Genomic DNA, 11,802 nt, shown 5'->3' with positions numbered 1-11,802 from the left:
CCGGTAGGGTGGGGGAGCGTCTGGGGTGGAGGTCGGGATGCAGCTGAGCTTTGCTCCGTCAACTGCCTCAAGGCCCTGTAGACAGAGACGACGACTCCGGGCCTCAGAGACTGAAAGACGGAAACAGCCTCTCGCCTCCTGGGGAGGCCCAGGGAGGGCTCAGGCAGCCTCCATTCCAGGACCTCCTTCCTCGCACCGAGGCCTAGAAAGAGAGGCTGAGCAAGGGGCTGGCGCCAAGGCCCAGGCCAGGTCTGCCCGCCCCGCCCCGCCCTACCTCCGAGTCTCAGCACTGGAGCTGAGGGTCCCGCAGCTGTTTCCAGAGCCGGACGCTGTCCTGGGGGCTGAGGGGCCGCACCAGCAGCAGTTCACGGAAAGCACAGGGGTCAGCAGTGCGGCCTGCCGGCCAGGCCGTGAAGAAGCCTTTGTGGGTCCTGGGGGCCAGGCCCAGGGCTTGGAAGCACAGGCCGGTGTAGACATCATCGAAGGGGAAGGGGGCCACGCGGGCCGCCGCCCGCAGCAGCCAGGGTGCCAAGCGGCCCGCGATGATGTAGCCGCCCCCACTTGCGTAGGCTGGGTAGCCGCCTTCAAAGAAGGACCCAGGCACGTAGAAGGGTCCTCCAGGCTTCCGGAGGGGCTTGGCCTGGGTGAAGACCTCACCCAGGTAGAGGCCACGGGCCGTGCTGGGCGGCAGGGCCTGCAGGTGGTCCAGAAGGGCGGGGACGCGCACGAAGGCATCATCCTGGGCTTGCAGGATGAAACTCACGCTGGGGCAGTGGCGGCCCAGCCAGGCCAGCAGCAGGAGGTCCTTGAGCGTCTGGTTGAAGGGGGCGTCAAGGAAGTCCCAGAGCAGCAGGTCGCTGTAGCGGCGGCTCTCCCAGGCCACCAGGGAGCCTAGGTCAGGCCTCCCCTCGCCCGCCGGGGACCCCAGCAGGAAGAGCAGCCGGACCCCGGGAGCCGGCCTGCCCCACGTCTCCCTCACGGCCTGTCGTTCCGCAAAGCGCCCTGGTTCCGACTTGACGGCCAACAGCAGGTAGGGGACGTCGGGGTCCTCGCAGCTGGCCACCTGGCCGCCGCCACCCCTGGGCAGCCACCGTGGGAAGCTCCGGCAGGCTGCCGACAGCAGGAAGTGGCGGAGGTCCTCGGGGTAGGAGGCGAAGTCGGGGATCTCGGCCGCAGCGGCAGCTCCCCAAGCGCGGCAGCCCCCCACCTCAGTGCTGTCCCCACCGGGCAGGGTCCCCAGCCGCCACTGCTGCTGGTTCCAGTAGGCCGAGGGCAGCGGGTCAGTCTGGCCCAGACGGGCCGAGAGGTTAGCCGGCAGGGTGGGCTCGGGGCTGGCTGGCGTGGGGCCTGGTGGGGTGCTGTGGGGTCCCGGGTAGGCCTTACCCAGCCGGGGCTCGGACGTCCACTCGATGTACACTTTGAGGCCCAAGAGTGTGAGCAGTGCTGACAGGCAGAGAAGGCACTTGGGACAGCGCATGACCCGGCCCAGGAAAGGGCAGCTGCGGGAGCTGCAAAAGAGCCACAGAGGCCTTTTGGGGTGCAGGGGCGGGCCCTCGGGCCCTGCCGAGCCCTCCGAGGCTTCTCGTAGTCTCAGACCCTAAACCAGCCCTCCACCAACGACCCTGTACGAATCCCTATTCTACTCGCATTCCAGCACCCTGTTCTTTCCACTCAGCCCAGCTCCTTCTACTTTCGTAGAAACCCGGGAGGCTACCTATTCCCCATCCGCACCCCAGAGATCAGGGACTCCGCCATTCCAACCTCCCTCTCCCCCCAGTTCATCCCCCTTACCAGGAGTCAGTATCACCGGGGTCACCTCCTCGCCCGACAGTCCCCACCCCAGGCACGGCTCCCTCCCCTTTACCTCTGGGTCCGGCTCTGGCCAGCTCCGGCGCCCTGGGCCTTGGGCCGGCCCTCTGCCCTCGTCTGGCAGCGCTGGTGTCTCCAGCACTGTTGTTCTCCAGCCCAGCCCAGCCCAGCCCAGCCCAGCCCAGCCGGTCTGCGGGAGGCTGGGAGGGCCCCAGGGGCCGGGAGGGACCGGGGCGGGGCTGAGGGAGGGGGAGGGGGAGGGGGGAGGACAGGAGGCAGACCTGAGGGATGGGGCTGTGGCGTGTTGGGGCTGGTTTTCTGGTGAGACAGCGGGAAAGGTGCAGGGGTGGCTGCAGAGACTGGGAGCTGACAGGCGGGGGAGGGGAGAACCAGGGGGCCTGGGAGAGAGTCCGAGGGAGGGTGAGGCAGAGGGGCTGGGAAGTGTCAGAATGGCCCAAGGGCAGGCAGAGTCCTAAAGTGGCCTGGCTGGAGGCCAGGGGCAGGGCCTGGCCGGGGGAGGGGAGAGAGAGAGAGAGAGAGAGAGAGAGAGAGAGAGAGAGAGAGAGAGAGAGAGAGAGTGTGTGTGTGTGTGTGTGTGTGTGTGTGTGTGTGTGTGTGTGAGAGAGACTGTGCTGAAAGGGCATGGGTGACCTTGCCAGAGGTGGGGGTGTGTGGCCCGGAGTCAGGGTGGGGATGGGGAAGGGGGCTGGTGGGGAGGAGCAGAGACCGACATTGCAGAGAAAGAAGAGACAGCCAGGGAGACCCCGGGGGCAGGCAGGGAGGAGAGACAGGCGGCAGAGATTCAGGAAGGCCGGGAGGAGAGAGCTGCAAGAGGAGAGATGGGACGGGAAGGTGGAGACAGCTGGCGAGAGATAAGGGAAGCCCTTGTGGGGGAGGGTGGAGAGATGTGCAGGGGCAGGTGGAGGGACGACGGGGTGGGAGCAGAGAGCAGGGAGTCTGCCAACGGAGCCAGAACCAGGCAGAGGCAGCCAGACCCAGAGAGGAGCCGGGGAGGAGCAGATGGAAGGTGGGGGGGAGGGGGGGGGGCCAAGCCAGAGGGCAGTGAAGGGGGGGTATCAGGAGCCCTGGAGCCGTGCTGACCCCCGTGCCTCCTCCGTCCCTCTCTGGTCCCACACGCCGGCCCTGGCTCTGCCACGCCCTGAGGCCCTGGCTCTGCCTACAGCGGCATGGTGATTCCAGGGACACTCCCATCCGGCCCCCCGGGACCAGAGAGGGTGTCTGCCGGTGTTTCTGTCGCAGCCCTCCGGAGGCGTCTGCTGTTTGGACTGCATCAGCTGTCTGGGGTGGCAGGCAGGTGGGGCCGCCTCATACCAGAGCTCCTGGAGCCTGGGCTGGGACGCAGGGCCCCCCAGTGAGCCCGGCCTGACCCCCTTCACCCCCACCCGGGTTGGGAACTGCCCAGATCACCTCAGGAGCCCTGTCCTGGACAGGCAGCAGCGGCTGATCATCTGTCTTAGCTGATTCCCTCTCCCCAGGATTGAATAGTGGAGCCCATGGGACCAGATGGAGGAAGAGGGTATGGAGAAGGTGGGGAATACTGATGGAATAAAAGCCAGAGTGGGCTGGGGCCGGGCCCTGAGAAACCTTGGAAGGGGTCTCCAAGCCCTCTTCCCCCCAGGCCGGGGTGGGGCGGTCCAGGCCCCCCGACTCTTGGCTCATCTAGCTTCGCCCAGGGCGCGGAGGTTTCTCCACCGGGGGCCGAGCTGCCGTGTGCATCAGTCTGCAAATGCTCCAGTCAGGAGAAACCACTCAGCAGCCGCGACAGGTAAAGTCGAATGTGGAGAATGACTGAAGAGGTGCCCTCTTGTGGAACGTGGTTGGGTGGGTGTGCGGGTTGAAAGCGGAGGACCCCACCTTCCTGTCTCCCCAGCCTTTGAATCTCCCTCTCCAGATTATGCCAGGGTGGTTCTGGCTTCTCGCCTTAGTAACCATAGGTCACTGTTGAGTCCAAATGCCGGCCAGCCAACTAAGCAAGCGGTCAGGACCACGCCAGCTGCACTGGCTAACTTGTTATACCCAGAAGCTCTAGTAAGTGCCCTCCTAGCGGTGAACTTGGCCCCATGCAGTGTAAGATCCACTCTCACTGGCCTAACACCCTGAGAACCCACTCCTGTGCAGGTTCCCCAGGGTTGACTCTACATCTGTTTGCAAGTCTTGCCCTTCAGTGTAAGAGCTGTTCCCTTCTGGGTCGTAGTGAGCACCTGTCCTCTGGAGCGTGCTGAGACTTGACCCTTGGCATCTGTGGGTCTAGTGGCAGCAGGGAATGCTTGTGAGCAGGATGGCTGGTGGTCTCCTCACACTGGTAAGGGAGGCTCCCAGTAACTTGGGAGTTCGAGATCATCTTTCCTTTGGGTCCAACCAGATGACCCGATTCCAGATTTCTGGATCCCACTGTGTACCAGTCAGTGCCCTCACTTTCGTATGAGAAACTTGTCAAGACTGGGAATTCAACTGTCATAACTCAGCAACTCGAAAACCCAAATGTTGTATTTTCAGCAGTATCTCCAAGTAAGAACTCTGGGGGGCGGTGGGGGACTGCCATGGGAGCCTTCCAGTTCTGCAGGGGTGACTTGAGCTGGGCTCTCCAGGCCACCTGCCTAGCCCTATCGTTGGAACTGTCATGACTGCCGCAGCGTCAAGTGCAGCGGCCACAGGGCCTCCCAGGGCACAAGGCTTCAGCTGGCGCCTCATCGCGACCCCAGGCAATAGCGTGTTCGTGATGCGGTCGCATGCCTTAGATTTTGGGGTTTTTTTAAAAAATGTTTATTTTATTTTATATTAGAGTTGATTAACAATGTTGTGTTAGTTTCAGGTGTACAGCAAAGTGATTAATATACATGTATCTCTTCTTTTTCAAATTCTTTTCCCCTTTAGGTTATTACAGAATATGGAGCACAGTTCCCTGTGTTATACATTAGGTCCTTGTTGGTTATCTATTTTTTATTTTTTAAATGTTTTTGGCCGCACTACGCGGCTTGTGGGGTCTTAGTTCCCCAACCAGGGATTGAACCTGTGCCCTCAGCAGCGGAAGCACGGGAGTCCTAACCACTGGACCACCAGGGAATTCCCTATCTATTGATATTTTAAATATAGCAGTGTGTACATGTCAATCTCAAACTCCCAGTCCATCCCTCCCCCGCACGCTTCCCCCCTGGTAACCTTAAGCTTGGTTCTCTAAGTGAGTCTGTTCCTGTTTTTTAAGTTCATTTGTATCATTTTTTTTTTAGATTCTGTATATAAGTGATATCGTATGATGTTTTTCTCTGTCTGACTTAATTCACTTAGTATGATAATCTCCAGGTCCATCCATGTTGCTGCAAATGGCATTATTTCATTCTTTTTAATGGCTCATATTCCATTGTATATATGTACATCTTCTTTATCCATTCATCTGTCGATGGACGTTTAGCCCATGGATTTCTTATATCTCTTTTCCCACTGCCAAGGAGCTTAGCAATGCGCTCAAGCCAAAGGCGGGATGAAACCAACCCCCAAATCCCATCTTTGTGTGTTTATCTCTGGGAACACTCCAAATGCCAGTACTCTATCAGTTTGGATCCAGTCTGGAGAGAAGAAAAACCATACGGTAATTTGAACAGGGAAAAGTTTAATACAGAGAATTAATGACTTTCACAGCAAAGTGAAATAAGGAGGGAGATTCATTGGTAAGGTGCCTTGGAATTTACTGGAAATCCACCTTCAGGGGTGTGGTGGAGAGGCATTCACAGGGAGGTGCGTCAGTGGAGGTTCTATAGAACTGCCAGGTCAGGGGTGGTGGGTGCCCGGGAAGCTGCTGACCCCCTGACGCTTCAGGAAGCAGGTGCGCGGGGCAGTCATGTGCTGCAGGGCCGCTGAGCTGGCACTCCTGAGCGCCGCCAGAAAGCAAAGCCTGGCCTCTCTCGAGGAACGTCTCTCGAGCGCCCTCTACTGGCAAACCTTATCAGGCCACTTAGCAAAGGAAAAATATTTCAAAGGCCCAGATCAATTTTCAGAGCAAACAAGCAAGCTGAATTTGGAGCTGAGTCAGTAACTCAATAAGCGAGAACACTGTGGGACTTGGGATGCTCCCAGCATTTAGTGGGTGTGGCCCAGGGATGCTTAAGCCTGCAGTGAGCTTAAGTCGTCCCACACAGGGAAGAACCATCTCTATAAAATGCCCATAGCACCTTCTGTATCAGCCAGGTCCTGGCAGGAAACAGTAGCACACTCAAGTGAGATAATCCCACAAGGGTCTTCTGAGAAAAGTCGAGAAGTTTATCTGACATAGAGGTGGGCGCGCTGTGGGAGAGTGCAACTCCCTGAGGCTACTTGAAGCCAGAAGCCCTTACCTCCCCCAGGCCTGAAGAGGCAGGAGAAGGGGGTTCCTGGAACTGGGAAGGAGAGAATGGTGTGGAAAGGGCTGCCTGACAGGCTGCCAGGAGCTGCGAGCTTCCCCCCAGGGTGCAGCCAGCCAGAGCACCCCCGCGGTAGGGGACAAGCCACCTCACTCCCCTTGCCTCTGACCTGCCAGTGCCTCTGATCCTAGCCCGGCCCCCCGAGGTGAGTGAAGCCAACTGGAAGCTAGAAGAAGGGTGAACTGTTAACCTCTCAGCACAGCCCGGCTGAGACCCAGCTCCACACGGAAGGGGCCGAAGGCTAGGCAGGGACGGGGCTGCGGGCTGTGTGGCGGGACTGCTCCTCTGGCCCCAGCTTGAGGCCCTGGGCCCCGAAGGCTAGGCAGGGATGGGGCTGCGGGCTGTGTGGCGGGACTGCTCCTCTGGCCGCAGCTTGAGGCCCTGGGCCCCGTCAGCCCCCAGAACCTCACAGTAGGGCAGCATCTCCTCCACCAAGATCTGAGTGAGGCCCGGGTTGGACACGGCAGGAAGGTGAGAGATGTCCAGTCTGCGGAGGTTCCTGAGGAGGCAAGGTTGGGGCGTGAGGACACGCATGAGGATGGCGTCTGTGGCAGCGGGTGTATGGGGGCGTACCCACCCCCACGTTAACCCCTAGCTTTCTAATAAAAATCTTTGTTCAACTACGTGAGACCCACCGTGTTCATTACAAACGGACACCGCTGGCTCCTACTGTTCTGCAACAGTGTACATTTCTTGGGGTCTCATTAAAACAAAAAGAAAGGCAGGCTAGGAGTCCTCCCATCCTCCTAGAGGCTCCCTGTGCCACTCATCTGTGCTGACCCACCACAAACACTCTAGGTCCACCGTGGAGGCAGGGATGTGGGAAGTGCCCAAGAGCGCCCCTCCCTGGCTGGGGGCCCAGCCTGAGCTGAGGTCTCACTGGAGGTGGTGGAGGCAGGCGAGGCCCCGTTCAGAGATGCGGGGGCAGCCGGCCAGCGAGAGCTCTTGTAGCGAGTTGGCTAGCTGGTGGAGGCGGCTGAGACACCAGTCATCCACGTGGGGACAGCACTGCAGCGACAGGGACTGGAGCTCCTTCAGGGCCACTGCAGGGGCAGAGGGCAGACGGCGCTGAGGGTCCTTCTGGAGCCCACCATGAAAGGGAAAGCGCAGAGCCTTGCCCATCTCCACCCCTCCCCGCCACACCCTACTCACAGACGTTGTCCAGGCCTTGGTAGTTGATGGCACAGCCGCTGGCGTCAACAGCTTCTATAGGCACCTCCCAGAGCTTCCAGAGCTCACCAGAGAGACCACGCCCATCTGGCCGCATCCACTCCTTGTCCTGAAACCTGGAAGGGGAGAGAGGGAGTATCAGCAGGGTCCCCCAGGCCACCAACCTCTTAAGAACACTCCCAGCCCCGTAATAAGAGAACATGGCACACTCACTACACACCAGGCCCTGTACTAAGGGCTTTATGTGTCTGGTCTCACTGGATCCCCTGACAACCCCATCAAAGATGGAACATCTGGCCAATTTTACATACCTGGAAGTTGAGAGTCGAAGAGATTACTGAGAACAGAGAAAAGAGCTATACAAGAATCCTTGTAGATGGGCAAAAGTTGAGGTGTTTTCAGACAGGTACATCATTTCTAAGGAAGGTGCTGGAGGAAGTGCTCAAACCAAGTGAAAATTTTACTTGGAACCAAGATGAGGGACAGATGAAGCCTACATGAATTGTTTTCAAAAAAGGAAAGTAAAGGGGAAAAACAAAGGGAGGAGGAGGAAGGCAAGAAAAAGGAGGGGAAAGGAGGAAGGAAAAGACGCACTAACGCCGACTGAGCCACGTGCTAAGCCAGCCTGTGACCTGTGACAAGTGTCCAGATTGCAAAGTATCTTTGAATCTTTACAGCGCACCTTGTAGGTTAGACACAACTACCATCCCATTTTGCAGATGTCAGGAACAAGTCCCCAGCCACACAGCCAGGAGGGGGCAGACAGCAGGACACGCACGGAAGCCTGTCTGACTGACTGAAGAGCCCGGGGCTTAGAGAGCCGCTCTCCCGCCTCCCCCAACCCCATTCTGACACCTTTGCCATCATACTTGACTGCGCCTCCCTGCTTCAGGATGAAATAGGCACCTGCGACGTAGGGGCCATATCGCTCCTTGCTGTAGGTGAAGGACCTGCCGGGAGAACAGCAGCCGAGGGTGAGCCTTGGGAACGCCACACCCCTCGCCAGGCCCCAGTGCAGCTGAGAGGGTCGGAGTCACAGCGCAGGACTGAGACTGGCAAGCAGGAAAGACTGCAAGTGTTTACTGAGGGCCTGTGAAGTGCTGGGCGCTGGGGGACAGCGGTAATCAAAAGGCAGGTTAGTGTCCCTGCCCTTGTGAAGTTATTTCACCGGGGAGACAGGTAACTGGGAAGTAAAAACAAATTGCAGAGTGTCGATTCTGTGATAAAATTAACACCAAGGGACAGACCAGGAGTGGCTTGGGTCAGGGGTAGGGATAGAGGAGGCTAATTTAATTTGGGTGTGAAGAAATGCTGCTCGGAAGAGGTGACACTTGAGCAGAGACTTGAGTGTGGGAAGGAATGCAGAGGCCAAGGTAAGAATCTGCCAGGCTAAGGGAACAGCTAGTGCAAAGGCTCAGGGCTCGAATTACGATGGTTGAACGAACAGCAATAAGGACACCGAGCTAGCGGGGGTGAGGGGTGTCCCTGGTAGCGGTCTCAGAGCTCAGTAGGGGCCAGGTTTTCGGCCTTTAGAGTTTGGCTTTTATTCTAGTTGCGGTTGGAAACCATTTGAGGGGTTTTTTTTTAAGATTTTTTTTTTTTGGATGTGGACCATTTTTAAAGTCTTTATTGTATTTGTTATAATAATGCTTCTGTTTTATGTTTTGGTCTTTTGGCCACGAGACATGAGGGATCTTAGCTCCACGACCAGGGACTGAACCTGCACCCCCTGTATTGGAAGGCAAAGTCTTAACCACTGGACTGCCACGGAAGACCCCATTTGAGGGTTTTAAACAAAGTAGTAATGTTATCTGTTTCCCTTTCTTAAGAGTCCTCTGGCTGCTGTGTAGACTATAACAGGGGCAAAAGGTGACCAGTTAGGAGATGACGGCAGTAATTGAACCATAAAATGAAAGGGCTCAGACCAGGCTATAAACAGCGAGGAGGTGACCGACCACTGGTCAAATTTGGGATATTCTGGTATTTTATTGATGGACTGGATGTGGAGGGAAGGGATGCAAAGAGAGGAATCAGGGATTCCTTAGAATGTGGTGTGAACAACTGGGTAAGCAATGGTGCCATTGACTGGGATGGAGAAGGCTTGGGGGTGAGAAGACTTTTTACGGGGGAAACCAAGGGTTAGTCACGTTAGGTCTGAAGTGCCAGCTAGACCTCCAAGAAGAGATGGGCATTGGGCTGCGTCTGTGAGCCGGAGGGCTTGGGAAGTGTGTGGGCTGGAGACGAAGATGCAAGTGGGCAAGGCTGGCACTGGAAGCCCCAGGGCTGCCAGGAGTGGCAAGGGCAGGGTGGGCACTGACTGGGGAGGCCTGAACAGCAGGGTCGTGCAGGCCAAGGGTTCTCACCGATTTTTCCGGAGCACCTTCAACACCTGCTTCTGGAGCAGGTACTCCCTCACAGCCTCCACATCATAGAAGTGGTCAGCCAGGAACTGGAGCAGCGTCCTCCCCTTCCTCTGACTGCCCTCCGGGTCCACTGACCTGCTCAGGCCACGGATGCCGCTGGTACCCCTGTTCCATACTGGAGCCACCAGGCGAAGGGACTGGGGAGGAGGAGAGGGGAGGAGAGGCTGAGCCTGGAGCCTCCTGTGAGACACACAGCCAGGTCCCCCTGCTTTTGCTCCCAAATCTCCCCTCCTCAGTGCTTCCCTGCTCACTTAATTCTTCTCTTAGAACTTCCAATTCTTTCAGATCCATAAAATTTCCCCATGTTTCCCCCAAGTTCCTCCCCTTAATCAACCTTAAATTCTCTTTGATTTGGCCAAAAAGTCTTGATTTTCCTAAATTCTCCCAATTTCCCCCTAAGCCCTCACTTTCTCTCAAAACCTCTATTATCTGAATTCTTAATGTCCCACAAATTCTCCCCTTAATTTTATCCAAATCCCACCAGACTTCCTGAATAACGCATTCCTTTCCCCCAAATATAATCTTAATTTCTCTTCAAACCACCCTTAGCTTATCTCTTAAAGCTCCCAAACTCTTCCTTCAATTTCCCCTCCAAACTTTTCTCTTAGTCTGCCTCAATATCTTTTTGCTTTAACCAAGTTCTCCCAATAATTTTGTCCAAATCCTTACTTTCCCTTAAAATTCCTCTTAAGTTCCCAACCTCTTACTTTAAGTTTTCCTAGGCCCATTCCTTGATTTTGCCCAATTCCTTCTAAATTCTCTCCACAATATGGCAAATCCTCCCCTTGATTTCCCCTAGGTCCTTCCCTTAGAATTCCCAAATTCACCTCTTGGGTCCTGCCCCCACCCCCCATCATCCCTTTGATTTTCCATCAAAATTTCTAACTCTCCCATGAGTTTCCCTCACCTTTGGTTCCCTACCCTTGCACCTCAAATCCCAGTTTCTCTGCCAATCCCTCCCAAACCCTCAACCCTTGCAGGTCTCACTCTCGCCAGCCCCTCGGCTCCAGGAGCTCGCAGTCGGATCCCTCCCTCTGATTGGCTGGGCGCGCTTTCTCGGACCGCACGCGCTGCTTCCCCATTGGTTGCCACTGGTTTCTCTCCTCTGCGGCCTGTGAGCCTCACCGATCCTTCCCGGCCCCCGACGGCTACCCGTCTCCGTAGGCCCAGCTCGAGGCCTAGCGGGAGAGGCCCCCTGCTCCCCCTCGCTACTTGGTCCCTGGGTGCCGACAGAGGCCCTGAAAGCAGAGCGGACACTAATTGGGGGGGCTCCAGAAGCTCCGTTCACTTACCGCCCCGGAGGCCGCCATCTCGCTAGGATTACGTAACCGGAAGGGGCTGGTCTTTTCTTACCTAACCCACCCGGTTCAGGGTTGGGCGCCTTCTCTTATGGCCACGCCCCCTCCATTTTTCCAGCCCTCCTCCTAAAGGAGCACACATTTATTACTCTTCTCGCGTTTAGGGATCGCTTGGAGCTCCCTCTGCCATGGGCCTTAAAATGGGACACGGCAGCCTTTCCCTAGGAGAGCGTGGGCAGTTCTTCCTGTCGGAATACCATCCTTCCCTCCGACTGCACTTTTAGTCCGCCTGAGGTTCCGTGTTCTTCTACCTCTAACTTGCTACCTCCTTAGAACAGGGAATGATGCGTTGAGAAACTGTCCGCCTCTTCTTTAAAGCAGGGTCAGGGAAGGGAAGCGTCCAGTAGATGGTGAGGTTAGACCTCAGGGTAAAGGATAGAGGTGAGATCTCAAGACTAGTATTGTGATGTGTTGGCAATTTCAGTTTGGAGTTCCAGGCTACATCTTAATGTGAAAATTCAATATGAAGTCTTGTGGATAGAATTACTCATTCATTCCTTCTACAAATATTTACTGAGTCCTACCACGTGGCAGGCACTGTTGCAGTAGTGAGGTTGCCATGGGACCAAGACTCTTTCTCAGGGAGTCGACATTCCAGGCAGGAAGAGGCTAGATAAGAAACACATG

The 11,802-nt window shown here is 56.7% G+C and overlaps 2 protein-coding genes across 3 annotated transcripts; both read right to left on the bottom strand.

Moving 5' to 3' along the window:
- Positions 1-283: 283 nt before the first annotated feature.
- Positions 284-1,477, bottom strand: B3GNT8 (UDP-GlcNAc:betaGal beta-1,3-N-acetylglucosaminyltransferase 8). Its single transcript, XM_065899593.1, has one exon. The coding sequence runs from the start codon at positions 1,475-1,477 to the stop codon at positions 284-286; it is 1,194 nt and encodes a 397-aa protein (XP_065755665.1).
- Positions 1,478-6,542: 5,065 nt separating this feature from the next.
- On the bottom strand, positions 6,543-11,147 carry DMAC2 (distal membrane arm assembly component 2). 2 transcript variants are annotated; one of them, XM_065898740.1, is made up of 6 exons: positions 11,110-11,134; positions 9,758-9,954; positions 8,264-8,344; positions 7,377-7,510; positions 7,105-7,267; positions 6,543-6,723 (listed from the first exon to the last, which is right to left on the bottom strand). In XM_065898740.1, the coding sequence occupies exons 1-6, from the start codon at positions 11,125-11,127 to the stop codon at positions 6,543-6,545; spliced, it is 774 nt and encodes a 257-aa protein (XP_065754812.1). In that variant the 5' UTR covers positions 11,128-11,134. The 2 variants fall into 2 exon arrangements, with proteins under 2 accessions (XP_065754812.1, XP_065754813.1); XM_065898741.1 differs by lacking the exon at positions 8,264-8,344 and having other exon boundaries at positions 11,110-11,147.
- Between the last annotated feature and the right edge of the window lie 655 nt (positions 11,148-11,802).

This window comes from Phocoena phocoena, chromosome 20 (genome assembly GCF_963924675.1).
Source record: "Phocoena phocoena chromosome 20, mPhoPho1.1, whole genome shotgun sequence".
In the NCBI taxonomy this organism is placed as follows: domain Eukaryota; kingdom Metazoa; phylum Chordata; class Mammalia; order Artiodactyla; family Phocoenidae; genus Phocoena; species Phocoena phocoena.
This window is presented reverse-complemented; position numbering and strand designations above follow the sequence as displayed.

What these genes read in the sequence shown, in the direction of transcription:
- B3GNT8 (XM_065899593.1), bottom strand. Translation starts at nt 1,477, where the DNA reads ATGCGCTGTCCCAAGTGCCTTCTCTGCCTGTCAGCACTGCTCACACTC.
- DMAC2 (XM_065898740.1), bottom strand. An exon ending in AAGGTGCTCCGGAAAAATCG is followed by an intron (nt 8,345 to 9,757) that starts GTGAGAACCCTT and finishes TTCTCCCGGCAG; the next exon opens with GTCCTTCACCTACAGCAAGG. An exon ending in AAGCAGGGAGGCGCAGTCAA is followed by an intron (nt 7,511 to 8,263) that starts GTATGATGGCAA and finishes CTCCCCTTCCAG; the next exon opens with GTTTCAGGACAAGGAGTGGA.